General features: G+C 36.6%; 1 protein-coding gene across 1 annotated transcript; it reads right to left on the bottom strand.

Moving 5' to 3' along the window:
- Nucleotides 1–92: 92 nt before the first annotated feature.
- Nucleotides 93–26244, bottom strand: LOC121730660 (hornerin-like). Its single transcript, XM_042119801.1, has 4 exons — nt 26013–26244; nt 18049–18420; nt 11011–13365; nt 93–1012 (listed from the first exon to the last, which is right to left on the bottom strand). The coding sequence occupies exons 1-4, from the start codon at nt 26242–26244 to the stop codon at nt 93–95; spliced, it is 3879 nt and encodes a 1292-aa protein (XP_041975735.1).
- Nucleotides 26245–27547: the final 1303 nt, after the last annotated feature.

Raw genomic sequence — 27547 nt, 5'->3', positions numbered from 1 at the left:
AATAAAGTATTAAAAGTAGAGGAAAAAAATAAAAAGATATTACAATAATTTTTATCGTTTATTTAATAAATTATCAGTCTTAATTCTTAAGTCTAGTAGTATCCAGTGTTGATGGCGTGGGACTGGGCGGCCTGGTAGCCCGGCGCGTTGTAGCTGGTGGCTCCACTGCTGGAGAATCCGTTAACGCGCTGCTGAGTCGCCTGGGCGAAGTTCACCTGGCTCCTACCGTAGTTCTGGGAGGCGGCAACAGCTGATCCAGGAGACGGACCATAGCCCTGAGCAGCGGAGATAGCTGACTGGAAACCAGGCGCGTTTTGAGCGGCAGACAATGAAGAGCCGCTTAATCCGTTAGCGTTGGAGATCGCTGATTGGAAACCTGGAGTGTTTTGCGCGGAGGATAGCGAGGATCCACCGAGACCGTTGGAGTTAGAGATCGCTGATTGGAATCCAGGCGCGTTCTGTGCAGCAGAGAGGGAGTTTCCACCGTATCCGTTGGCGTTGGAGATCGCTGATTGGAATCCTGGAGCGTTCTGGGCAGCAGAGATGGTATTTCCACCATATCCATTAGTGTTGGATACAGCTGACTGGAATCCTGGCGCATTCTGGGCAGCAGACAAAGAATTTCCGCCGTATCCATTAGCATTGGAGACGGCTGATTGGAATCCTGGCGCGTTCTGGGCTGAAGATAGAGAGGAACCGCTCAATCCGTTAGCGTTGGAAACGGCTGATTGGTATCCAGGGGCATTCTGGGCGGAGGACGCTGCAGACTGGTAGCCGTGGGGTCTGTACTGGTCTACTCTCTGGCCGTTGAGGATGAAGAGGCCTGACTCATGTGATGGGGCCTGGGCGATGCCAATTCCCTGTGCTCCGTTGCCGGCGTGACCGGCGCCGTAGGCTGAGCCTCCTCCGCTCTGGTAGGCTGCTCCGAAGCTGTTGGAGTGCCGGATACCACCGATGTCGCTGCTAAAGCCGCTACCGATGCCGAAGGAGATAGACGGCTGGGCTGGGACGCCTGTAAAATGATTGTTTTTATTCATTGTTGTGATAAAAAAATATATCAATGTTCATAATAAGGCCTCAAAATGTATCATAAAAATTAACAATAAACGTGTATATATACTTTTTAACTATGTTAATGGCTCAATAAGGCTTACACTTTGATAAAAGAATAAAAAAATGAAAGTATATGCTTTATTTTTAACTCAAAATAATTTGTAAAAAAATAACCGTAAACATAACAATTATAGTAATTGCTGTGTGCTTTGAATGCTTTGTTAATAAATGATATTGATTGCCTGATGAAAAACTCTATGTAATGGTGAACTTTAATCACCTTGAGGCCTTAAAATTACTTGATCCTAAATCTACACGCTCAAAAAATAAACTTGAACTGCAAAAAATGTACCATGAAATTCTAAGTTACAAGTAGGGTTTATAATTATAGCAAAATTACTGTATTTTAAAATTAATATGAGTATTAATTTACAATAACATATTATAAAGACAATATAGATGCTTTTTAAATATTAATGTTATATATAATTAATTTATTGTGGTAATAATGGCATAAGGAATAAAAACTAAGATTTTAGATGCGAATAATTTAAACAATACTGTACTAATATATTTTATAAAGTCATAATATCTAAATACTCAATAAAATATCTGTGATGTTTTATTGAGTATATTAGATATTAATATATAGCTATCATAATAATGTACGTAGATGTAATGTATTGTAATCTTTTTAAGGAATTAATAAATGCTTTTATATATTATATATTATATATATAATTAATTTATTAACATAAGTTTTTTTTAATATTTGTGAGATTAATACTAATTACTTTGTAATAAAAATTACTTACTATACAATACGGGCAGAGCGTTGCCGAAAACCGCAAGGGTGGTCAAAACGAAGGCCTTGGCGTACATTTTGAGTGTTTGACCATGAGCTGTGTGGCTGGCTTATATGTGGCTGCCCCCACCTTCTCCGGTCTACCTCGAGGAAGTCATCGTGTCATCGCTCCAATTTCTTCTGCCGATAATTAACTATTTATTTATGTGTCCTAATCCTGTTTGCTTTTACTCTTGACGAGATAACGGATCGTAGGACAAGACTATTTTGGAGACGAGTAATTAAGTCAAAACGTGTATAACGATAAATAATTAAGTATGTATAAAATACATTTTTATTAAATTGTTAGCAATAATAAAAAGGGCGATTTTATTATTTTGTTTGCTTTGATTTTATGTGTGCAAAACTGTCGTAATTTAATGTGCATAATCTATATCTATCTTTCTATGAATAATATGAATTTTTAATTTTGATAGTCTGACTAAAATTCAAGAACAGCTGAACCGATTTGGCTAATTTTAATTTTAAAATATTTGTGGACGTCGAGGGAAGGTTTATGTAGAAAGAAAGAGATACGAAGTTCACCGGATCATCTAGTAAAGAATAGATATTTCATCACATCAATATCCTATCAAGTACGTTAGATTTTTTTAAATCCATACTAGATATTGCAGGAGCAAAACCCGAATCGTACATCTTTTTTAAAGTATAAATATGTGAATACTTTAAGTCCTGGTAAAGGGAGTAACAGAGTTTATACGCTGTTTTTCGGGTCATAAAATATCTACGCACTAAATATTATCAAAATTGGTTTAGCTGCTTGAGCTTGAAGAAGTTAGGCTGACAAACAGACAGACACACTGTTGTATAATATTTTTTTTATGAAATAGGGGGGCAAATGAGCAAACGGGTCATCTGATGGAAAGCGACTTCTATCGCCCATGGACACACGCAACATCAGAAGAGCTGCAGGTGCGTTGCCGGCCTTTTAAGAGGGAATACACGCAACATCAGAAGAGCTGCAGGTGCGTTGCCGGCCTTTTAAGAGGGAATAGGATTACAGGGTAGGGGAGGTAAGGAAGGGAATAGGGAAGGAAGGGTAGGGAATTGGGCCTCCGGCAAACTTACTCACTCGGCGAAACACAGCGCAAGCGCTGTTTCACGCTGGTTTTCTGCGTGCCCGTTGCATTTCTCCGGTCGAGTCAGCCCATTTGTGCCGAGGCATGGCTCTACCACGTTAAAATTTGTAACATATTTTATTGTATATTCTAAATAATAAGTTAAGGGCGCATATTCAATCAAATTGCTTTACATGATCGTCTGTAATATCAATATTATTGAACAACTGAATGTTAAATTAACATGCAGCAAACTTCAGGACTAACACTAGTGAGTATGGTAGTCAAAAACACGATAGCATACAATTTTCTTGATAGAATAAAATTGCAAAGTTGCTTCCAAATCTTATATATAAAAATGGATTTTCAAATGTATTAGTCGCGCTAAAACTTGAAAACGGCTGAACAGATTAGGCTGATTTAGTCTTAAAATATTGGCAAAAGTCCAGGGAAGGTTTTAAAATGACACAAAGTTCACCGGGACAGCTAGTCTTATATATAAAAATGGATTTGCAAATGTGTTAGTCGCGCTAAAACTCGAAAACGGCTGAACGGACTGGGCTGATTTTAGTCTTAAAATATTCGTAGAAGTCCAGGGAAGGTTTTAAAGTGACATGAAGTTCACCGGGACAGCTGGTCACCTACGAGTATAATTAACACGTTAAACTGCTAGTATTCGAGTAATACATGCTTGAAACTTTTTAGTATAATTACATTATTTTATTTATTTTTATTTATTTATTTATATAACATGGAAAACTTACAGCTAATTACTTACAGTTTATACGTGGGAGAGCCATGATTCGGCACGAATGGGCCGGCTCGACCGGAGAAATACCACGTTCTCACAGAAAACCGGCGTGAAACAGCGCTTGCGCTGTGTTTCGCCGAGTGAGTGAGTTTACCGGAGGCCCAATTCCCTTCCCTATCCTCCCCTATTCCCTTCCCTTCCCATCCCTACCCTCCCCTATTACCCTATTCCCTCTTAAAAGGCCGGCAACGCACCTGCAGCTCTTCTGATGCTGCGAGTGTCCATGGGCGACGGAAGTTGCTTTCCATCAGGTGACCCGTTTGCTCGTTTGCCCCCTTCTTTCATAAAAAAAATAAGTTACGTCAGTGGCAATTTTATGTATGATTATCAGAGAGCCAATTATAAGTTTTCACCTCTAAGTAACAGATAAAATTATATGTATGCTATTGTGGTCTTAATTATTAAATAATATAGAAATGTTTCTTAAATAGGATACAAAGCAAAAACAAGTACTTATAACAAAAGGTTTAAATGATAGTATGACCAAAAAACCAAAAAGAACAACATGCTACTTACGATAAAATAAGTAATATGGTTTGAACCGATACAAATTTTAAAAAATTATGTTACATATATTTTTAATAACTTGATAGATATCCTTTAAAAAAAATAATAGCTATTACTGCCCACTAACTTGGCAATGATTCCGTCGTCCTTTTTCACCTGGCATATGAAAGACGGGCGTGAGTGTGAAGAGAGAAGGACGATGTTTGATTTTTTGGGTTGGGCGCCCCCTCAACTTCCTAAGTTTTATATAGTAATCAAGCTATTCTAATGAATTGATACGTCTCGTGGTGTGCATACCAGCACATAATTCTAAACCTAAAATAGGATAAAAGTTTTAAAACAATCCATATTCTAAGCTAGAATTCACGTACCCCTTAAATCTGTTTAAAAATGAATTTTAAATTTTGTCAGTCTCGCTAACACTTGAGAAGGCTGAACCAATGTGGCTAATTTTAGTCTTGAAATATTCATAGAAGTCCATAAAAGGTTATGTAGAAAGTGATACGAAGTTCACCGGGTCATCTACTATAAATATTTTATTATAAACAAAACAAAAATTGATTAAAAAAAATGGCGCTTCGTTCCCGTTGATGTCTTTTCCACTGCACAAAATGTAGTCACCAGTTAAATTTATTTTAGTGGTTAATTTTAATCAATCATCTTTTCTCAACATATATTTATGTTATGTTATAGTTATTATTATTTAATATGTATACTAAATTTGAATTCCGTTAGGTATTTAAAATATTAGACAGTATAAATTAAAGAAAAAATTGACTTTTCGAATGTTTTCAAAGGAAAATATGTCCTCGTATACAGAATTTTGTCTCAGATTTTGCATTATGTTCAACTCAGTCCAAAAAAAAATCAATTACAAATTAAAAATTCTCCTTTTTCGGCATTTATTTCAATTAAATTATTTAAAGTCAAAAATGCTTATGTTGCAATAAATGGACATTTTTATTTTGTTTTCAAATAGGATTTTAAAATACATATTAAATGTATAGAGGAGTAAAAAGTAATTATATATTAAGAATAAAAGAATTGACGAAAGCAAACGAGAAAACGAATCATAATATTATGAAGCGGTTTTCATCGCCTGTGGACACCCAACATCGTAGCACATTTTTAATATTTTACAGAATTACATAATCTATATCTATATTTATTATATAAAACTCAAAGGTGACTGACTGACATGGTGATCTATCAACGCACAGCCCAAACCACTGGATCGATCGGGCTGGAATTTAGCATGCAGGTGATGATGTGACGTAGACATCTGCTAAGAGAGGATTTTGATCAATTCTACCTCCAAGGGGGTTAAAATAGGGGATGAAAGGTCATATATAATAATTCTTCTTAACGCGAGCGAAGCCGCGGGCAAAAGCTCGTATTCTATAATGTTAGGGACATATATAGAATACGAGCTTTTGCCCGCGGCTTCATAAAAACGTTTGTTAACTACCCAAGAAACATTATAAACATGATTTTTAGGGTTCCGTACTCAAAGGGTAAAAACGGGACCCTATTACTTATGCCTGTTTTCACCAACGGTCTCCTAACGCTAAGTGTTCCCTAGCGATCTTTGCGGGTCAAATATCTATTAAAACAAACACATTAAAAAAAAAGTAATGTTTTGTAAAAGTTCTTACGCCCTAAGGACGAACGTGACACACAAAAATTCGTGAAACCTTGAAGGATATGTACCCTTAATGGCCGCTAGGGGACCACTTAGCGTTAGGAGGCGGTTGGTGAAAACAGGCATAGGACTTCGTTGTCTGTCCGTTTTTTTGTCTATTTTCGCTCTATACCGGTACGGAACTCTTCGTGCGCGAGTCCGACTCGCACTTGGATTTTTTTGTCTTGAATTTTGAATTGTCACTTGGAGCATCCTCCAAGTGACAAATTTAAGATTACATTTTTCTGCCGCACTCAGAGACGAATATGAATTACTTAAATGTAAATAAATGAAGATTGTGACATATTATGAAGATAGTTCATCCATTATTTATTGCTGTCTTACTCACAAACTCTTCATTAAATTGAAGTTTAACCATCATTAAGTGTTCACAATCTGAGTGTAGCAGTTAGTCACATGTGAGTATGTTTTATTTAGTCTGGTTTTATCTTTGTCTCATCCTACTAATATTATAAAGGCGAAAGTTTGTTTGGATGTATGGATGTTTATTACTCTTTCACGCAAAAACTATTGAACGGATTTTAATGAAACTTTACAATAATATAGCTTATACATCAGAATAACACATAGGCTACAATTTTAACCGACTTTCAAAATGGGGGATGTGTTATGTTCGTTTTCTTATGTTCAACGATTACTCCGCCGTTTGTTAACTGATTTTCAAAATTTTTCTTTTGGTATATAGGGTATCATCCCAATTTGGTATTATATTCACTAAAGTGGTAATCTGATGAAGGGGCCATAAGTAATCGAGGGAACTCCTCAAAATTTATAGGGAAACATGTGGTGACTTCGGTTTCGTGAGAAGTATTCTTAGCATATGCTACAAACAAGTAAGATTTTGCACCGAGGTATACCGTGGTTCGGAAGGTGCTGAGAGAACTCCTGATTCTTTATAGATACAAGTTTGGGAGTTTCGGTATTGTTTTAAGAACGGAAAGCATATGCTACTATGCAAATTACATCCATAATCATCATCATCACTACCATAATATTATACCATGCATCGTCCCATGATTATGAGCCTTTTCATAGTCTTTTAGATCGAGTGTCAAGCGATAATTTAAAATAATCTATACTTAATATCATAAATCTGAAGAGTATGTTTGCTTGAATGCGCTACAGGTCCGATTTAAAAACTTATTTCAGTGTTAGATATCTCATTTATCGAGTAAGGCTATAGGCTATATTATATTATATTATATTATCACGTTAAGACTAATACGACCGAAGAAACTCAGGAAAATGTGGTAAAAACGGGGAAAATATTAGAAAGGGTTTATCTCACGAACTACTGGAGCAATATTTGGCACTTATATAGAGTAGACCACGTGAAAGGAGTATTTATAGCTATTTTTATTCAAAAATGTACGGTTTCTGTGAAATTCCTAATTTACGCGGGCGAAGCCGCACGGGACATCTAGTATTTTATAGTTGATAAATTAGTCTAAAACTACTGAGAACTTAGGCTACGTATCTATTCGGATGTTTTCGAGTGAAGCCGTATCCAATATATTGCATTCTAGTACGACTTAGGGTCAGATCATATTTTAATGTGACACGGCGATATACGATGCCTTTCTAATGAGCCATGTAAAACTGGTACAGGCAGCTACCAGTCTACTACCAATACCGAGGGCGGCAAGTATGACAATTCAACATTGTCTTATTGTCTACTAAATAATGTTCAGTTTTGAACGGCACGTTCAAAACTGAACATTATTTCGTCGCATCACGTCACGTGCAATTTGAAGTTACACGTGACTGAATAAAAATTGGCGCGTAGCTTCTGTAATCAATGTAAAAGTACTAGACAATATGCGCGGCTCTGCCCGTGTAAATAAGGAATTGGACAGGAACCATACATTTTTTCGCAAAAATAGCTTATGATTTTTCCGTGGTTTACTCAACAAGGTGTAACAAAACTAAGGGTGGGTTGCACCAACTTACTTTAACTATAAGTTCTGTAACTTTAACTACAATGCAAAATGTCAAATCTTTGGTTAAAGTTAAAAATGGACGCCATCAAGACGCAATATTTAACCATAACTATAGAGCTCGACAAGGCTTTAAATGCACGTGGCAAAAAAAGTAACTAACGCTGTCATAATATAAAAACGCAATTTTTGACAGTTCTCCTTTACCAGCAGCGCCCCCGCCCTCGTTCTTATAAGGCCTTGTCGGACCAACAACGTCTTCTGTTAAATTCTATGGTCAAAGTAAAGGTTAAAGTTAAATTAGCCTTAACTATAACCATAACTTTGACCATAACTTTAACTTTATCCACGCCTCTGGTGCAACCCAACATAAGTGATAATATTTTAGGGTGTGTAATGTGTCCCTTTTATAGGCTTAGATGTGAAAGTAATGGCGCTGAAAGAGTAACATTTTTATTTTTGCATGGGAAAATCCATGACGCTGACGCTTGCCCATATAAATCACAAACACAATTTTGCTCTTTCAGCGCTGCTACTTTCTCAGTGAACTCAATAGGGGGGACCCATACACATTACACACTCTAAAGTATTATCATGTAGTTTTGTTACACCCTTAGCCCTAGGCCCTAGCACGGCCACCAGTATAAATGCGAATGTATGGACTAACTGTGTTTAAGCGTTCCGATCTTCTTTCATTCCCGAAAATTCAAGTTTCTTACGTCGGTTCTTCTCGGCGGGGTAGTTCCCAAACCGGTGGTAGGCAACGTAGTTTCTTCGTTCGACTTTCAAAAAGTGTATCATGATACCCATTTTGAATAAAAAGATATTTTATTTATTTATTTTATTTTATTTATTTATCAATTAAAATGCCACTTTATGTCAGACTATAGTCCTAAAAATTCAAATAATATCCTACTCTATGACATTATACTATAATCTGTCATAAAGTGGCATTTTAATTGAATTTTTGTCGATCGCGATTGGCCGCGGTAAAGATCGGAACGGCACCTTTAGTTTATGTCCACAGTTTGTCTATACTTTCGCATTTCTTCTGGTGGCCGTGCTAGGGCTACCCATGTATCTGTACTAAATGATATAAATAACATACTACAATATCAGTTAATATTAATAAGATGTGAGATTTAAAAAAAAACTTCTTGTTTTTCTTCAGATAAAATGTGTATAATATTAAATTTACGAGATTTAAAGTTAGATATTGTCTCGCAAATAAATAATAGTAAACAACTTTGGAGGAGGTCTCAACATTCGTCAACGTGGTCGACCATAAACACAAAACTCGACTAGTGACTATTGCTGACAGTTAGGCGGTTCCAGAGACTAACGGGCGAATTAATAAACTGAAAAGTACAACTATTTCTCATGTTATGCCTACAATTTGAGTGACCCACTGACTCTTTCTAGTTATAAGTTTTATTTTTCCGCTACTTCTTACGAAATATCACAGAAATTTTTCCGCCATAAAAATATATAGTCCTTCATACGTTTACGTTTGTGGGTTTGTGTTTCCAGCCTCCCAAATTTTATCAAAATAAGTTCAGTAGTTGCGGAATTTACTTGCAGGTAAATATTGCTTCGCTATTAAATTCGCATAGATACCAATAAAAAACTCGAAGTAAGCTACGCCTTAAATATTTATCTTGCTTAGATAGAATGAGGGAATTGAAATATTATAAAATATTATATTTTATTAATCTTATTTATGGTTTTAAAAACTGCGATTACTTTTGATATGGTATTAATAATAATATTGTAGACCACCATTATTAATACCATATCGTCTGTTCTAAAAAGGTAGACTAATTGTAACATTTCATATTTTAATCTTCATAGTTTTTGCAAATTGAAAAAAGAGCACAACTTTAATATCTCGTACATTTGTTGTTAGGCTACTCGACCTATATTCAATTTCATTGAACAAATGCATATTTCTAGTAGAACTTGGCCTAAGAAACCGTATTTCTCCCTTATCATCAAATAAAAGCTTATGATTGATAAATAAAGTCGATTTGAAAATATGATTTTATGAAAATATGATTTGTATTGACGAAAACGCTTTTGCGGTACTTCCGATTTGGATGTGACACAAAAAGTTTTAAGGAAATCGAAATTTTATTTGTTTAACCTACATTCTACTATTTATTCCATGTACGGTACATATTAACTGTGGTTTGAATACTTGTTTGTAAGTACTGTAAACAAAACTGCGCTATTAAATCATAAGTTTACAAATTTTTAAAATACAGTACAATTATATTTAAAATACAGTGGTTCCGATCTTTTTTGTACTTAAGTGTTTGCAATTATTTATGCATAAGGAATTTCATTTACTTCATTTAATAATTAAGTCTAGTAAAAAAGCAATTTTTAGCAGTTCCAAAGTCGAGAAAAAATGTTGTCGAAACCTTAAATCTTTATTTGCGATATTACTAAGCGTTGAAATCAATTTATTGGTTACACGCTGTTATTAAAGGAACTTTTAATCCATGTTATGGGAACTTTAGTATGAAATGGTCATACAATAATAATTTGCACCTGCAAAATTTATTACGTTATGGTTATTGTATCAAATTATATCGAACCGGTTTGATTCGCCCACCTGTACAGCCTCTCAATGAAGTGTAAATGTTTTTTAAACAAGTTTTTTTCGTAAGAATAAGATAATAAATATTGGTATTCATTGATAAAGATTTAGATCTCATTATGATTATGATTAAAACTTAGTTACTTTATAGGTTAGTAAGTAGGTAGCACGCACAGTATAAAAACTTTTAATGTTCAAAATGCTTAAAAAAAGTTTTTAAAGTTAAAAACGTTCCTCCTTCTCTACCTTATACGCATATCTTTTTAATATCAGTGTAGATTATGACGTCTTTATAATATGAGTTATAGTAATAAAGTAGGTAGGTACCTTAATTACAGTTAGTAAAGAAAAAAGTTTAGACTTTTTAATACTTTTATTTGGCCTTAAGCATAAGCATGAAGACAAAGAAACGAGTAGTGTCTAGTCGTTGTCGTTCATCTTCAGGCTTCGAGTATTCAGTATAGGCCGAAGTTACCGGCTTGAGATTTGGCGGACTCTAAAGCGATGTTGTGGATTGCATTGCTTTGGATCAGATTGGCTCTGTGCTGCAAAGCCTGCGCCACACTCGTTCTGTGGCCTCCGTAGTTCTGGACAGAAGCGATCGCAGAGTTGGTGTTGAATCTTTCGTTTTCCTGAGCCGTAGCCAACGCGGACTGGATCCCGTTGATGTTATGAGCGGCAGATAGAGACGAACCGTAACCTAGACCGTTGGAGTTGGCAGAAGAGATGGCGGATTCGTATCCGAGACCTTTCTGGGCGGAGGCAATGGCGGATTGGTAACGACCGAAACCGTTGTTCTGTGCTGCTGAAACCGCTGACTGGCTCAAGCCATTGTTCTGAGCGGAGGACGCAGCAGATTGGTGTTTCCCAAAACCGAAGTTCTGTGCAGATGATAAAGCTGATTGGCTCAATCCATTGTTCTGAGTTGATGATGCAGCAGACTGCTGTTGGCCAAGTCCAAAGTTTTGTGCAGAGGATAAGGCGGATTGGCTTAAACCGTTGTTCTGCGCTGATGAAGCCGCAGATTGCTGTTGTCCCAGACCAATGTTTTGGGCTGATGAAAGTGCTGATTGGCTTAATCCATTGTTCTGAGCCGATGAAGCCGCAGATTGCTGTTGTCCTATGCCAATATTTTGTGCCGATGAAAGTGCTGATTGGCTTAATCCATTGTTCTGAGCTGATGATGCAGCAGACTGCTGTTGGCCAAGTCCAATGTTTTGTGCAGAAGATAAGGTGGATTGGCTTAAACCGTTGTTCTGCGCTGATGAAGCTGCAGATTGCTGTTGTCCTAGGCCAATATGTTGTGCCGATGAAAGTGCTGATTGGCTTAATCCATTGTTCTGAGCTGATGATGCAGCAGACTGCTGTTGGCCAAGTCCAATGTTTTGTGCAGAGGATAAGGTGGATTGGCTTAAACCGTTGTTCTGCGCTGATGAAGCCGCAGATTGCTGTTGTCCTAGGCCAATATGTTGTGCCGATGAAAGTGCTGATTGGCTTAATCCATTGTTCTGAGCTGATGATGCAGCAGACTGCTGTTGGCCAAGTCCAATGTTTTGTGCAGAGGATAAGGTGGATTGGCTTAAACCGTTGTTCTGCGCTGATGAAGCCGCAGATTGCTGTTGTCCCAGACCAATGTTCTGGGCTGATGAAAGTGCTGATTGGCTTAATGCATTGTTCTGAGCCGATGAAGCTGCAGATTGCTGTTGTCCTAGGACAATATGTTGTGCCGATGAAAGCGCTGATTGGTTTAATCCATTGTTCTGAGCTGATGATGCAGCAGACTGCTGTTGGTCAAGTCCAATATTTTGTGCAGAGGTCAAGGCGGATTGGCTTAAACCGTTGTTTTGCGCTGATGAAGCGGCAGATTGCTGTTGTCCCAGACCAATGTTCTGTGCAGATGTAAGTGCTGATTGGCTTAATCCATTGTTCTGTGCGGATGAAGCTGCTGACTGTTGTTGACCCAAACCGATGTTCTGGGCGGAAGTCAAGGTGGATTGGCTTAGACCATTGTTCTGAGCTGACGACGCAGCAGACTGCTGTTGTCCAAAACCATTATTCAGTGCAGAGGATGAGGCGATTTGACTTAGGCCATTGTTCTGAGCTGACGACGCAGCAGAGTGTTGCTGTCCGAGACCAATGTTCTGCGCAGAGGATAAAGCAGACTGGCTCAAACCGTTGTTTTGTGCAGATGACGCAGCAGACTGCTGTTGGCCAAAACCGATGTTCTGTGCTGACGATAGGGCAGACTGGCTGATACCATTATTTTGAGCAGACGAAGCTGCAGACTGCTGTTGTCCAAAACCATTGTTCTGTGCAGAAGAGATGGCAGATTGGCTCAAGCCGTTGTTCTGCGCTGATGACGCGGCAGATTGGTAGAGCCCGTGTCCTCTGTTCTGAGCCGAAGCAGCAGCCGATTGGAATCGTCCGTAACCTCCGTTTTGGGCTGAAGAGGCTGCAGACTGGTAGCCGCCGTAGCCGTTGTTCTGAGCTGACGAAGCAGCTGATTGGTATTGGCCCAGACCGACGTTCTGGGCGGAGGACTGGGCAGATCCAATGGCTCCAATGTTTTGGGCTGAGGCTGCTGCGGAGTTTGATCCGGGGTAGATCCACAGGGCTGGGGGTGAGTACACGGATACCAATGCTGGGGCTGCGTGTGCTGATCCGATGGCCTGGGAGAATCCGTTGCCCGACGACCCGGATCCGGAGCCGTAAGCCGATCCTCCGCCGCTGCTGTAGGCGGATCCTATGCCGCTGGAGTGGCTGATGCCGCCGATGTTGCTGCTGAACCCGCTGCCGAACCCATACGAGATGCTGGGCTGAGCTGGTGCATCTGAAAATAATAATAATTAAGTAATTAGCTTAATGGGAAAATGTCGTAGATTGTTAACGAAATTGTCATTATTGATTTCTAATGAGCAGCTTAGCAATAATTTTGAAAGCATTCTCATTTGTTGATAAAAAATTCGCGTCATAAAGGAAATCGTAATCTGCTTTAAATTAAATAATATAAAACAATAAAGAAAATAATAGGCCAAGCGCGAGTCGGACTCGCTCACGAAGGGCGTTATAGAGCTCGCTCACGTTATAGAGCAAAAATAGGCCAAAAATTGTGTTTTTTGTATGGGAGCTCCCCTTAAATTTTTATTTTATTTTAATATTCATTATTAAAGTACACAAAATTAAGGCTTTTGTGAAAATTTAAAGCGAATAACCTATTGTCATCATTGATACCGAGCAAAAAATATTTGAAAAATCACGTTTGTTGTATGGTAGCACCCCTTAAACATTTAATTTATTTTGTTTTTAGTATTTGTTGTTATAGCGGCAACAGAAATAATTTCAACTCTCTAGCTATTACCATTCTTAAGTTACAACCTGGACAAACAGACAGACGGACAGACAGACATCGAAGTCTTAGTAATAGGGTCCCAATACCTAAAAAGAAACGCATTTTTTAGGTATCAGATAACTTACTTATCCACACAGGTACCGCGGCTGCGACAGCGATCGCTGATAACAGGACAATGACCTTCGACGCCATCTTTCACTGGTGGTGAGTAATAGTGGATGCCTCCGCCAAATTTCTCCGGCCTTATATACTCAAAATCCCCCCCTCCCCCCGTGCCTCGCCGCGACAAGATCTTAGAGACGCAAGCGAAATGAATGATGTTACGGTAAACTTTACATAAATCATATTTTGACCACGTGTTTGGAGGACTAATCTATATTAAACTAGTACGGCTCCTTATCGGTTAAAGTTTAATTGTTAGTAATGTCTTTTTGATTCAATGTCTGCTCAATAACTTTAAGAAAATATGTTTATAAAAATAATATAATTTGTTGAGTTTTTTATGTATATTATATTATAATGAGCTTTTAAGCTTATGTCGAAAACGCGCATATTGTAAGTGGGTTATCATTAAACGATGAGAATCAGTTTCCTCAAAATTTACTTATCATCTATCACTTATGTTCAAAATTCGCAAAATATGATACAAGTAGTTTTTATCATAAAGATTATAAAGATCACATTTTTTCGCCATAATCGGATTCCTTATCATAAAGAACCTGCAAAGCGACGAACTCAACAACTTGCGGTTTCATACTGCGTAACTGTTTTACATGACAGTTTACCAAAGGAACTTAAAATTCGTGTACTAGTGGCCTCAGAACATAAGATTGTTGTTTTTCTAACTTATCATAAACCTCTTGTTTTTCCCATAATTTGGATTTCTGTAAAGATAAACACCAACTGTGCAATTTTAAGAACCTGTCTTACCCCCGGAATGTCCCGTAAACATGTATTTATTTATTTATTTATACTTTTTGCACACTGTTGGTACATAGGCGGACTTAATATTATATTTACATTTTATTTTAATTCTTCTATAATTAAGAGCCCATATGACCCTAACTTGACTACATACATTAACCTAGATCTCAAAATCTGTAAGGTCTAGAAAACTGATTTTTTGACACAAGTAACTTCAGTTCATAAAGATTAAATGCTCAAGACGAAAACACGATTACTCAAAAAATGCTCGACAGTTTCTTTTTTACAAAAAAAACCTTGTTTTAGACACATTTTCGCTTGGATCTTCGAAGTTTGCTGTCTTTTCTTTAATATTTTTTAATATCTAAAAAGGTATTAATAAAACCTAAATTTGCTCAAAACACTTTTTTCATAATCATTATAGTATTTTATTCAAGTAAAACTAACTCGGCGATGATTCCGCGCCGTCCTTTTTCACCTGGCATATGAAAGACGGGCGTGAGTGTGAAGAGAGAAGGACGATGTTTGATTTTTAGAGTCAGGTGAGCTCTTAAGTAAAATCAGTAACTTCCCATACTTTTGGCTTCACTATTCAAGTAATGACAACGTTACTTCTTAACTCACTGAAGAGTGAAGACGAAATCAAGGTAGACATTTCGCAGCAAACATATATATTTATACCTAATGTTGTCAGCAATTTCTGGTACCGTAAATTTTTCCGTGATAAAAAAATATTGTTGTTTCTCAGACTTAAAGTATCTCCATACCAAATTTCAAAAGAATCGGTTATAGAGTTTAAGATCGAAGATCTACTAGACAGATAAACTGACATGTACTGAAAAATTTCCTAGTACTTAAATATTAGATGTCATTCAAAACGTTTGTCACAAATCAATATCTAATTGGTCGCATTAAAATGGCTTTATTAGATTAATGTGACCGAAACAGGTTTATGAAAGTAATTAAGATAAGAAATTATGTATGTAATTGCATGAAAAATTTACAATAAAAACCAATTTGCCACATTAAGTAGCGAATAACTGTACCTACATATTATAAATGCCTTATATAGTCATAGAACAGGTCCTTAGATACTCAAATTATTTCGAACTAATTTCGAATCCCATAAAATATTTATTGTCCAGGTGATCGCTGAGACAACGGCCGTATCTTGTTGTCGAATCTACACTTTCGAAATTTATTGCTGAATTATCTTGCTAAATCAATTTGCTAAATTTCTTTCTCTTGTTCCAAAATTTATAGCGAAATTTACATTGGAAAAAGCCGACGGAGATTATTTTGTAAATATTTTGACTAAGTTAGGTACACTTATAGAGTAGTAATATCGATCCCGAAATAAATATTTATATTTTCGACGGTTATAATATAATCAATAAACTAACATCGCGTATGTTATAGTGTCTTTATTGCCACATAATCATCATGTATTGTTTTTTTATTAGGACATGTAACTTAGGTACTTACTTAAAATTATTTTGAACTTTTACTTTGGACATGTCAAAACTAAAACACTACGTCATAATAAAAAAAAATTAAACAGAAATAAGCATCATCATTGATCATTTTAGGTGCTATTTCGAGTCCTAATTTTATCCTGTCGCTATGGTAACGTTCAATGAACTTTTTAAGGAGTTTCATCCCAGCCAATACGAGTCAGAGGTTAATGCAACGAATAATGATTCAAATATTTTTACTTAAGTACAACTTATGATACTTTTTCCCTTTTCGAGATAAATAAGGATACTTGAAAAGTTGCATTCATCAAGGGATAAGTGTTTGGAGGAGCAAAATTAGTTGCGGTTATTTAAGTTCCTAAATTTTGCGTTCCGAGAAAGATAACACAAGAGTCTCATATCAAGATCATTTTGAGAGCATTAAAATCATATGTTCATTCTTAAAATTTCGAGGTAAAATATATCTAAACGCATTATTCCAGAATGAAAAATATGATTTACGTATCACAGTACAATAAACATTGATTTAAGGATGTATTTTTGTACAATATTGTGATGTGTACATTCCGAATGTAAAATGCCGTCGCGTAACTTTGGAATAGTTAATTTAGATACTAAGTGTCATATTATAGGTAAGTATAACATGTAGGTAGTGCAGTAAGAGTGTATTACATAAATTTGGGGAATACAATCCCGGCTAGCTTTTCTGATTCCGGAATTTACTAAATAAAATCCCGGTATTTTTGGGAGCGATATTTCGACCGGGATTCCAGGATTGAATTTTTTGTATATAATCGTTGCGTGGCAAAATACATGCTTCAATATATAGTACACATTTTAAAAAGTAACATTATTTCATCAGCGAAATTAAAATAGAAATGTGATTAAAATATTTTATTCAATAAATTATTCGTGTTAACATAAATGCATCATATAATTTTACAAACTCGTACAGAACAAGATCATTAGTTTAAGATTATATCTAAACATGTAGTAACAAGTATAAATATCGCTATTTTACAAAACAACACGGTAAGCTGGCGTGATCTAACTCTTTCTTCTTAATTCTTCTTAAGTTTTATTTTTCTGAATTCTTCTAAATTTCTTCTCTTTACCTATACAATATCGATGAGTAAACTCAAAGATATTTAACAAAATTATCTAATTTAAAGAAGATTCTGCCTTCTATTTAAAAGAAAATACAATGTAGAGTTTATGGCAAGATCATCATTAAATTAAAGTTAAGCGACCATTAAATGTCTCTGCAAGTTATTAATTATATACCTCACATTTCTGTGCAGGCAATAGGAAATTCCGAGTGATATTTGCGATTAAAATTTGCAATAAATGTAGTCTTTTAATAGACTTTTTTTTCTGTAGTCTATTTTGTATACAGACATAGTTAAGACAGGAGAGAATATGAGGCTACGCAACTATTAGAGCTTGTCTAATTTGAAGTGACGCGGTCCACCACTTCAAAGTTGATATAAATGAAAAAAATTGTACTGTGAATACGAGGGAGGGGCGCAACACTTTAAGTTAGACAATCCCTACCTATTTATCAAATTCGATCTCATACTTTTGAATCCTATATAAAATCTTTCCTCTATATATTATATTATGTAGATTATCACGCGTGCTGACCATGGGTTGCTTAATTCTAATTCGAAGTTCTAATGTTAAGTTGCTTAATACGAATCCTTTTTCGCTGATCGTCCGTAATAATTTTCGTTCACATCTTCGTGTATCGGCTTAATATGTTCACCGGTTTCTTCGTCGTAGAAAGCTGGTCTTCCTCCAAAGTTAGGACCACCATTGAAGTTGCCGTTAAATTGGTTGTAACCATAGCCGTTGTGACCTGGATATGGCCTCGGGTAATGCCCAAAGTTTCCATTGTACTGGTAGTAGTTGGGGTTACTTGGATGACTGCCTCCGTAATATCCTCCACCTCCAGAGCTGGAGGTCTGTGACTGACTGATACCGATGTTGATTGGTGGTTGCTGGTAACCCTGGTTGTAGCCCTGGTAGCCGTGGTTGCCCTGGGAACCGCCGTAACCACCTCCGAACCCACCACCGCATAGCCCTAGAAGGCCGCACAGCTTTTGTTTTAAGTGACGTGGTTCGCGCACTAAAGATTCTGAAAAGAAAGCGAATATTTTAAAAATAAAATTTTATTTAACTGCCGCACTAAGAGGCATTTAACGATGATTAAAATTAAATTTAATGAAGATTTTGATAGATAATAATGTATGGCTTATATCAAAATCTTCATTTAATTACGGTTAAGTAATTAATATTGGTCTCTGAGTGCGGCACTATAAAATCATAATAATAATAATAGCTCCCACACCGGTTTCGGTGACGGTGGCCGGTTTCATTGAAACCAGGCCAGCTACGCAGGAGTAATTTTTATAGTGACCAAGTGTGTGCGCAGTACACAAGAGCACTCTCATTTCTTTTACTCTCATAATCCAGTGGGACGGACGACCGACACGACTGGCGAGAGATCAGGCGCAGGACCGACTTTTTACATGCCCATCCGACGCATGGATCATCTTACTTGTCAGACAATCAGGTGATCAGCCTGCATTGTCCTAACCAAACATGTTTCCAATGCGGGAATCGAACCCACGACCTCCGAGTCAAGAGCCGCGCTCTATACCACTAGACCACGGATGCGTTAAAAAAAAAAAAGTTTAATTTTTGATTCCGGAATTCCGGTAAAAGTAATTCCCTAAATCAAGAAGTCAAGTCAAGTGTTTTATTGATGAAACGCCTGTGATTTGAGAAAAAGGAAATTTCATTTTGTTACATTTTATTGCAGGTAAAGCACCAAAAATGCACTGAGGCTGTTGCCGTTAAAGCTGGCGTGTACCAATGAACATGTATAATGTCTATATAAAAATGGATTTTCAAATGTGTTAGTCGCGCTAAAACTCGAAAACGGCTGAACGGATCGGGCTGATTTTAGTCTTAAAATATTCGTAAAGGTCCAGGGAAGGTTTTAAAGTGACACAAAGTTCACCGGGACAGCAAGTTCATGATAAAAATGTTTAATCAAAGATGCCGAAAGGTAATTATCACTTTAGTGCGACACATAAAAGTTACGACTCGATAAAAACGCAACGAAACTGCTCGCTGACACTTGTCGCGGACTTTTTGCACGTTTTATGAGTTTACTTATGATCAAAAGAATTAAAATTTTCCCTGCAAGCGAAGATGGTTATTTTTTTCAAGCGTTTTATTTTTAAGCTTAAAAATATTTAATTGAAATTGTACTTCTTTAAAGGGTTTTTTGATATTTTATTTTTGATATTGCCTATTGCCTACTGTTATTAAGGCTGAAAAACTTCTTAATAATTATTGGATAAAAACGTTTCAACTACCAAATATTTTAGAACCTCTTTTCAGATGAAAATTAATTTTAATGTAACTAAAGTCAACACAAACTACACCAATTCAAATATCACATATTTACCGCACAATAAGGTTGCACTGATAATAATTATTATGATACATTAATCTATATAATATATATAAAACTCAAAGGTGACTGACTGATTGACATAGTGATCTATCAACGCACATCCCAAACCACTGGACGGATCGGGCTGAAATTTGGCATGCAGGTAGATGTTATGACGTAGGCATCCGTTAAGAAAGGATTTTGATAAATTCCAGCCCCAAGGGGTTCAAATAGGGGATGAAAGTTTGTATATAATAATACTTATTAACGCGAGCGAAGCCGCGGGCAAAAGCTCGTTAAATACATATAACTTTTATTTATAGTAATTAAATTGGATTTGAAATCGACTTAGCGAAAATAATCTATTGTTTAGTGTCAATTTATTAAGCTATTGCATAGTTTTTTTTCGTTACATTTATTAAGAAAATACCGTAACAAAAAAGACCTAATACCCACTGCTGTGCCGGCTAGTGTGGCATTGCTAGACTTCAGCACGGTGTTTGTGTGCGTGCGACTAGACGAATGCAAATCATAATTGCACAAGTTGATAAAATGCAATGCAATGCTAACATAGTTTTTAGGTTTATTGTTTACTAACAAAATATGGGTTAAAAAACCTGAAATAAACGTATTTTATTTTTTAATTTTTTATTAATAGCTTTACCGCGGCAGTCCCCGAGTGCCACACGAATTTCTTTTTTTATATAAATTTTGGTATTCAACTACTATATCTATTTATCATGAATAATTATTACCATCAGCAGCTCCATAAGTTAACCCTGCCAGTGCGACGACACACGCCACTAACAACTTCATCCTGCCCGATTTACCGTTATCGATTCTAGTTATTCGGCGATTTTGTATAGTTTTATATAATCTGATGCGAGGTCGACGCCTACGTATGTGGCCGGCGCAGACGGGAGATTTTAAGATCGTTGAGGTTTATTAAGATGTACCACTTTATAGCCTTATTTCTAATAAATTAAGTCGAGAAGGTGTCATTTTCAACGTGTAATCGAGTGAAATGATTCATAGGCAGCTGAGGGACCTACGTCATTTAGCAGAGTTATGTCAATTCAGTCACCTGACGTGAACTGTCGGCTGGGTTTGACTTAACGCTACCAAATTACGTAGGTCCCCAATCTGCCTATGAATAAACTTCTCTGATAGTTCAAAGTACTTAGCCGGATTTTAATTTGTGGGTAATGTAATTGTTTTTATGAAGAGCACAAGTAGTGAATTCGCCTTTTGAGAGTTGCAGAATTTAGTGACTAGAGTGAGTTGAAAATCAAATTATGTCTTGGAACCACAGAAATACTATATCCATTTCTGTGCTTGGGACAATAAATTACAGTTGCACCAAAAAGTACAAAAATGTACAGTAGGATGATAGAAACGTCTTTGTCGTAGTCTTTGATAAGAAACGTTAAGTGATTCATTCAAAATTTTAGGGATACAAATTGTAAGTCTGCGCTGACCAAAGTCAAAGTCATTGATTTTTATAATTTCCGTCGGAAGTAAATTTTGTTGGCAAAATTGTTTTTGACCATAAAGGCATTCAAGGATTAGTGCGAACCACGACATCACGCGGAATTCATTGACTTACTAATTCATTGACCATTTGTAGTCATCATCATGATCTGATAATAATAGCTCCTACACTGACACCCAAGGCATCATTATAATATTATAGTGTCCAAGTATAAGCAGTAAGCACTTTCATGACATGAGACTGTTTACTAGCCCATTCGAAGTATGGATCAACTTTCTTGTCAGATAATCAGGTTATTAGCCTTTACCTAGTTTTTGTAAATTTCACCACGGGAATCGAACGTCGGTTCGAATGAAAGGTTAAGCTCTAAACCACCAAGGCGTTATTGTAATAAAATTATCGTAATTATCGCGTCGCTGTCATCAAGCTAAACTTCACTTTTTAGGTAGAGGTTCATTACTTTATAATTCATCATCTTTGCTACCAAAAAATTCAACCCTGTATGCAAAATAAAATATAAACTTTTTTGTATAAAAAATATTGCTTTATTTTGTATTTTCATGTTATGTTTGATAGTTACAACTTAGCGTGATTTAATGATCTTGATACTTATCGGCGTCATAAAAGCTTCAAGACTAGAATTTAAATTTTAGATTAATACCGTCAACAACTTTTATAATTTCTAACTGATCCATTTTATTGTCATAATAAATTTTACGATTTTATACTAGACAAGTTATTATGAGCGAAATTAAATACTAGTTCCTTAACTTAAGACTTAAGTTGAGCAACTATGAAGAAAGAAATGATCAAAGAAAAGTTAAAAAATAGGATATTTTCATAAAAGACATAATATCATCAAAATAGTTTAAAAAGTAGCTTTGAAGTTAAACAAAACCTTCCAGTGCCATACAAGTGTTTACATCATAACTCCTATTTTGACAATAATTGAATCAGTATAATTCGCTAATATCAAACAAATTATTATTGATCCCTTAATCAGAAAACGAATTCCAAATCTCTGAAACTAATTTCAACGCATTGCCGTGCCGAAGATAAAATCAACACAAGACAATCATGATAAATTAATAACGATTTTTAAAATCGAACTTTTATTTTTTTTACCAGCAGTTTCGATTCAGCAAAGTGCACATCCATACAGATATAAATAAAATAACTTCAGTTTTTAATCACTTAACACGTACATAATCGTATCAATTTAAAGCTGATATGTTTTTAAAAACAACTTAATATAATGAACCAATTATTTAGAATTCAATCAGTTCAGTCTTAAAAAAACTTCTATTGAAACGATAAGCTTAATATTATTACCTATGTTATGTTTAACAAATCGCTAATGGCGTTTTCGAGATAAAATTACATCGAGAAAAGTAAAATTGAATGATAACGAAATTAGCCACAGCTTAAAAACAATAATTATGCATTTTATTATGTTTAAAAAGTTCAAAGTCGAATTAAAATTCTCAATCTTTGCATAGGCGAATACGTAAATACTTACGTATTCGAATTTATATTCATTTCCTTTTCCGTCATAGTCTCCACGCTCTTACTTCTCACCTTAGGGCCAACCCACACGTACCACAACCACACCACGTTGCTATAACTTATATACAGAGTGCAAATAAACCTTTCTGCCAAATTTTGATATATTGATCCTTGTTAAAAATAAAAATACACGTATTTTTTCTTTTATAATCATTCAGTACCAAAATGTTGAGAAATAGCTTCCGAAAGTTATCCTAAAAAACACAACAATTAATGGACACGACGCGTCGCCCGCGCGTGTTGGCCCCCATGCGCGCGCCTCACCCCGCGTGATTCCCTCTCATTCCCCCGCGTCGCGAGTGACGCGGGGGAACGATTTTAACTGGGATGAAATATGTCATTAAAAAATAATAACACCCAAATTTTTTTTGTTAAATGGACTCATGATAATTCTAATGATACCTAAGCCCTGGAAAAAATTTGGCAGGAAGGTTTAATTGCACCCTGTATATTCTGTGACCACGTCCGCGTCGCAACGATAAAATGCGCTGTTACGCAGTGGTTACGTGTGAATAGCGTCGCTGCAGCTTTTTGTAGTTGCGTTGTGGTACCGACAAAATGTCGACGTGGTTGCGTTGTCGCCAGTAGTTGCGATGTGATTACGTCGCGTCGTGTGCTAGCTTCGACTTCGGCTTTTATAGCAAAAACACGTGTTGACTAAACTCATGACATTCGAAGAGGAACTTTATTATTGGTATCCTTGCGAGAGCGCGGGCGGTGTGCGCGCACTGTCGTTGCATCGATGTAACGTTGTGATACGTGTGGGTTGGCCCTAAGGGCTCAATGTGTAGGCACAACAGAGCGATTTGGCCGCAACACAACAATCACCCTAATCGTTACATACAATTGCTTAAATAATCTCGTGGTGTAGCGGTGAAACCCTTCGATTCTCCTGCAGATTCTGTAAGGAGGAGGACGAGACACCTATACACCTTCTCCTTGACTGTCCTGTTCTACTACAGACCAGAAACAGGCACCTTGGTTGCTACGAATACTCATAGGAAATTCGTGGCGCCAACACCAATCACATCGTTCAATTTATGAGAAGCATTGGGTTGGGTGGTACTCTAAGGGTTGATTCAGACCGCAACGCGACGCGTAGATGCATTTCTAAATTTGTATGGATTTGACAGATTTCAATTGCGTCAGACGTCTTGCAAATCTGTCAAATCCATACAAAATTAGAAATGCATCTACGCGTCGCGGTGCGGTCTGAATCAACCCTAATGCGAAGGAGTCACAATAGATCCTCAAGGGTCGCAGTGACATCAGGGTTGCTATGGCCTGTCTTCAGGACAAAAAAAAAGTGGTCAAACCGCTCTGTCCCGCGGACGCATAGTATAGTCGAGCCTTACTTCATAGAAGAGTTTCGCTGGAAAAAAGTAGTGCATTGTTTTATTACTGCGTGACAAGCTTGATGTAAATAACCCAGTCACTTAAACTTAATTAAAAAACAAACAAAAATGTCGGTAGCCTTAAGTACTATGACTTGCAGTTTTTATATTTAAGTATGTACAACCTAATATCCTTATTGATAATCCGGAAATTGGCATTTGTTTTTGGCAAAACGGTAACGTACAGGTCAACAAGGTTAGACTGACTCAGCGTGGGCTTAGCCAACTTAACTTAGTAGCGTCAATAGGGTTGAGTACACAGCATGCTGTAATATACGAACTTACCTGGCCGTTTTGTCATATATGTACCATCGAGGAAGTTGATTCCTATGCAACTGACAGACCAACGTTATTTGGTCGAATATGTCAATTCAATGTTAATTGTGATCTGTCAGCTGGGTTTGACGTAACGCGACCAAACTACTTAGGTCCCCGATTTGCATAGGAATCAACTTTATTGATAGTACGTTGGTTTGAGTATGTAAGATGTTGGCCTATTCTCAGACCTAACTAAGCACCCAAAATTTTACCATAATCGGTCCAGTCTATTCAGAGATGTGCAATATTAGGAATAAAAATATGGCGATCGTCGTTCAACTACTAGAATGATTATGAAACAGGATTTCCAATTAAAGCCATAAAGAAATGGTAGTATGGAGTATAATTATTTAATGTTAATAACTTACTTTTAAATTCTAGTAAAACTAAATTTATAAAGTTTACTTTGCCCAATGTTAGGCAAGTCCAAACCAATGTAGTATTAAATGATGAGAAGATGAATTTGGTAGACAACACTGTATTCTTAGGTATTACACTTGATAGTAAATTACAGTGGGTCCTCACATTGCTAATCTAGCAGGTAGGCTCAGTTCTGCAGCATATGCAGTCAGAAAAATTAGAGAAATTTCTGACGAAGACACGGCACGATTAGTATATTTTAGTTATTTTCATAGTAGGATGTCATATGGAATCCTTTTATGGGGAAACGCTGCCGACATTAATACAATATTTGTGCTGCAGAAGCGAGCCATACGTTCTATTTATAAAATGTCTGCTTTAGAATCTCTGAGAGATAAATTTTAAGAAATTGGTATTCTAACTGTTGTTTCTCAATACATTTTGGACAATGTAATATATTATGTTAGAAAAAATATAAATAAATTTAAAGTTAAAAGTGACATTCACTGTAAAAATACTAGAAATAAGCACAAGCTGGATATGCCAGTGATCAGACTTAGTAAAGTCAGTAAATCTTTTAAAGGTCAATATATACCCATATCCCAGAAAACGTTCAAAATCTTTCCATCAATAAATTTAAAAAAGTAGTCAAAGAGCGTTTGTGTGCGAAAGCTTATTATAAGGTCAATGATCTCCTAGAAGATGGCACATCTTGGTAGTAGGATGGCTTCTTGCAAGGCTACTTCTACATTATTATATTATGACTTACAATTATGTATGTTGACATTGTATATAATATTAAGTTACAAAATTGTAAACTTTATTTTAAAAAGAACAATTTTTCTCTCACTTTTTTGGTAAAAAGTGGGACCCGTGCGAGTTTCTTACGCCGGTTCTTCTCGCCGGGGTAGTTCCCGAACCGGTGGTAGGCATCAGGTTTTTCACATTCTGAAATGTGGACATTCTGAAAAAATTTGATTCAAATTTACTCAGAAATAAAACATTTTTTATTTTATTTTATTTTTATTTAATTATATACAACCCGTTCAAAATATCTGTAGAATAGGCTAGTGAATTATAGCCATGACAAAATGACGTCACCACATCGTGCCCCAATATATTAATATAATAACGGGGCAGAACAAACACGTAGACGTCCCGTAGATCCCGCGTAGCGCTCCCGTAGCCAGCCCGTAGGCGTCCCGTAGATCCCGCGTAGCGCTCCCGTAGCCAGCCCGTAGACGTCCCGTAGATCCCGCCTAGCGCTCCCGTAGCCAGCCCGTAGGCGTCCCGTAGATCCCGCGTAGCGCTCCCGTAGCCAGCCCGTAGACGTCCCGTAGAGCCCTCGTACCATTCCCGTAGCATTTCCGTAGCACACTAGTCGCACGCCGCACGGGAATACTATCATTGATTGTTATTACATCCTATAGTCTATACTTTATATTTTACTTTTCATATTTATAATAAACTATATATTTGTTAACTGCTTTGCCCCGTCTTGAAAATCTGTTCTGTTATCTAATGTTATGTGATCTTATCTAAATCTGTTTTTAAGAATAACGAAAAAAATTTTTAAATGTAATTTTTGTAGCAATATTGTAATATCTTTAGCTTCGCTTGCGATGGTAAACGGTCTTTATCCATGAACTTGAACTCGCAATACCAGTTTTTGAGGATAATCTCAGGTCCACTCGCACCACTCGTGGTTATTGTTAATCGTTTGTCAATCGTGCCTTCTCTCTCATAATGCGGGCCTTTCAATCTTGTTGTCAAATAAGTTGTTCAATATATATTTGCCGGTTAGGTTAAGTTAATCTATTACCTTAGATGACCAATTTTATTGCGCAATATCACACACATATTATCTCCTATGTATTATAATATCTCTTTATGCTACAAAACTTTGTAGCATAAAGAGATAATATAATACATAGGACCAAGGAACTTTAAAAACTTTTTGTTCCGTCGGCGGGATTCTAACCCGTGACCCCCGGTTTGAGCTACCAACGTGCTCACCAACTGGGCCACAGAGATCTTCAAAACTACTCGAGCAATAATCTTTATTGAAAATCATTAAAATTAGTTTAACCATTCTTCAAGCAACGGTGTATGTATGTGATTATTTTTATTTATTTAGGCACACCTCCTGCGTGAATGCGATGTTATCAAAATATCGTGACCGTCATAACCTGGTTTCTAGCGCAGCTATTAATTATAACTTTATAAATCACGTGTAGGTTAGGTAATTGCATAGACGTAGCGAGCGATAACCGAGATATTATATTATACATTTGAATGAAAATAACTTTGCAAAAAATAAAAATACATTAATTAAAAACTTTATGATCTAGAACTATTTTTAAATACAATTTGAACTTACATTTTGAAAGATGAAAATATCAAATCTTGCCACTTGTTTTAGTGTTTCAGCATGTTTAGCCCGGCCGCACATTGTCCGAAATTTCTGATCAGAAACAGCTGAACGTCCGCGCTGTCTCTTACATTTTGTATTGAGCCAAGTGAGCTCGAACTCGCCGGAAGGATATTTCGAATAGTGTGCGGGGTGGCGGTCCGGCGAAATTCAACTGTTTCTGATCAGAATTCGGACAATGTGCGGCCGGGATAAAATGATGTATTTTTCTGACTGTATCTAATCTGAAAGTCTTCA

The sequence above is a fragment of the Aricia agestis genome, chromosome 9, assembly GCF_905147365.1.
Source record: "Aricia agestis chromosome 9, ilAriAges1.1, whole genome shotgun sequence".
In the NCBI taxonomy this organism is placed as follows: Eukaryota; Metazoa; Arthropoda; class Insecta; order Lepidoptera; family Lycaenidae; genus Aricia; species Aricia agestis.
Note: the sequence above shows the minus strand (reverse complement) of the source record. Positions and strands in the feature narration are given on the sequence as shown.

Excerpts from the sequence above, each read along its gene's own strand:
- LOC121730660 (XM_042119801.1), bottom strand. The coding sequence starts at position 26,244 with ATGCTACGGGAATGGTACGAGGGCTCTACGGGACGTCTACGGGCTGGC. Across the intron at positions 18,421-26,012 it reads CTACGTGTTTGTTCTGCCCC|AATCTTTAGTGCGCGAACCA; the intron begins GTTATTATATTA and ends CTTTCTTTTCAG. Across the intron at positions 1,013-11,010 it reads GTCCGCCAAATCTCAAGCCG|GCGTCCCAGCCCAGCCGTCT; the intron begins GTAACTTCGGCC and ends ATCATTTTACAG.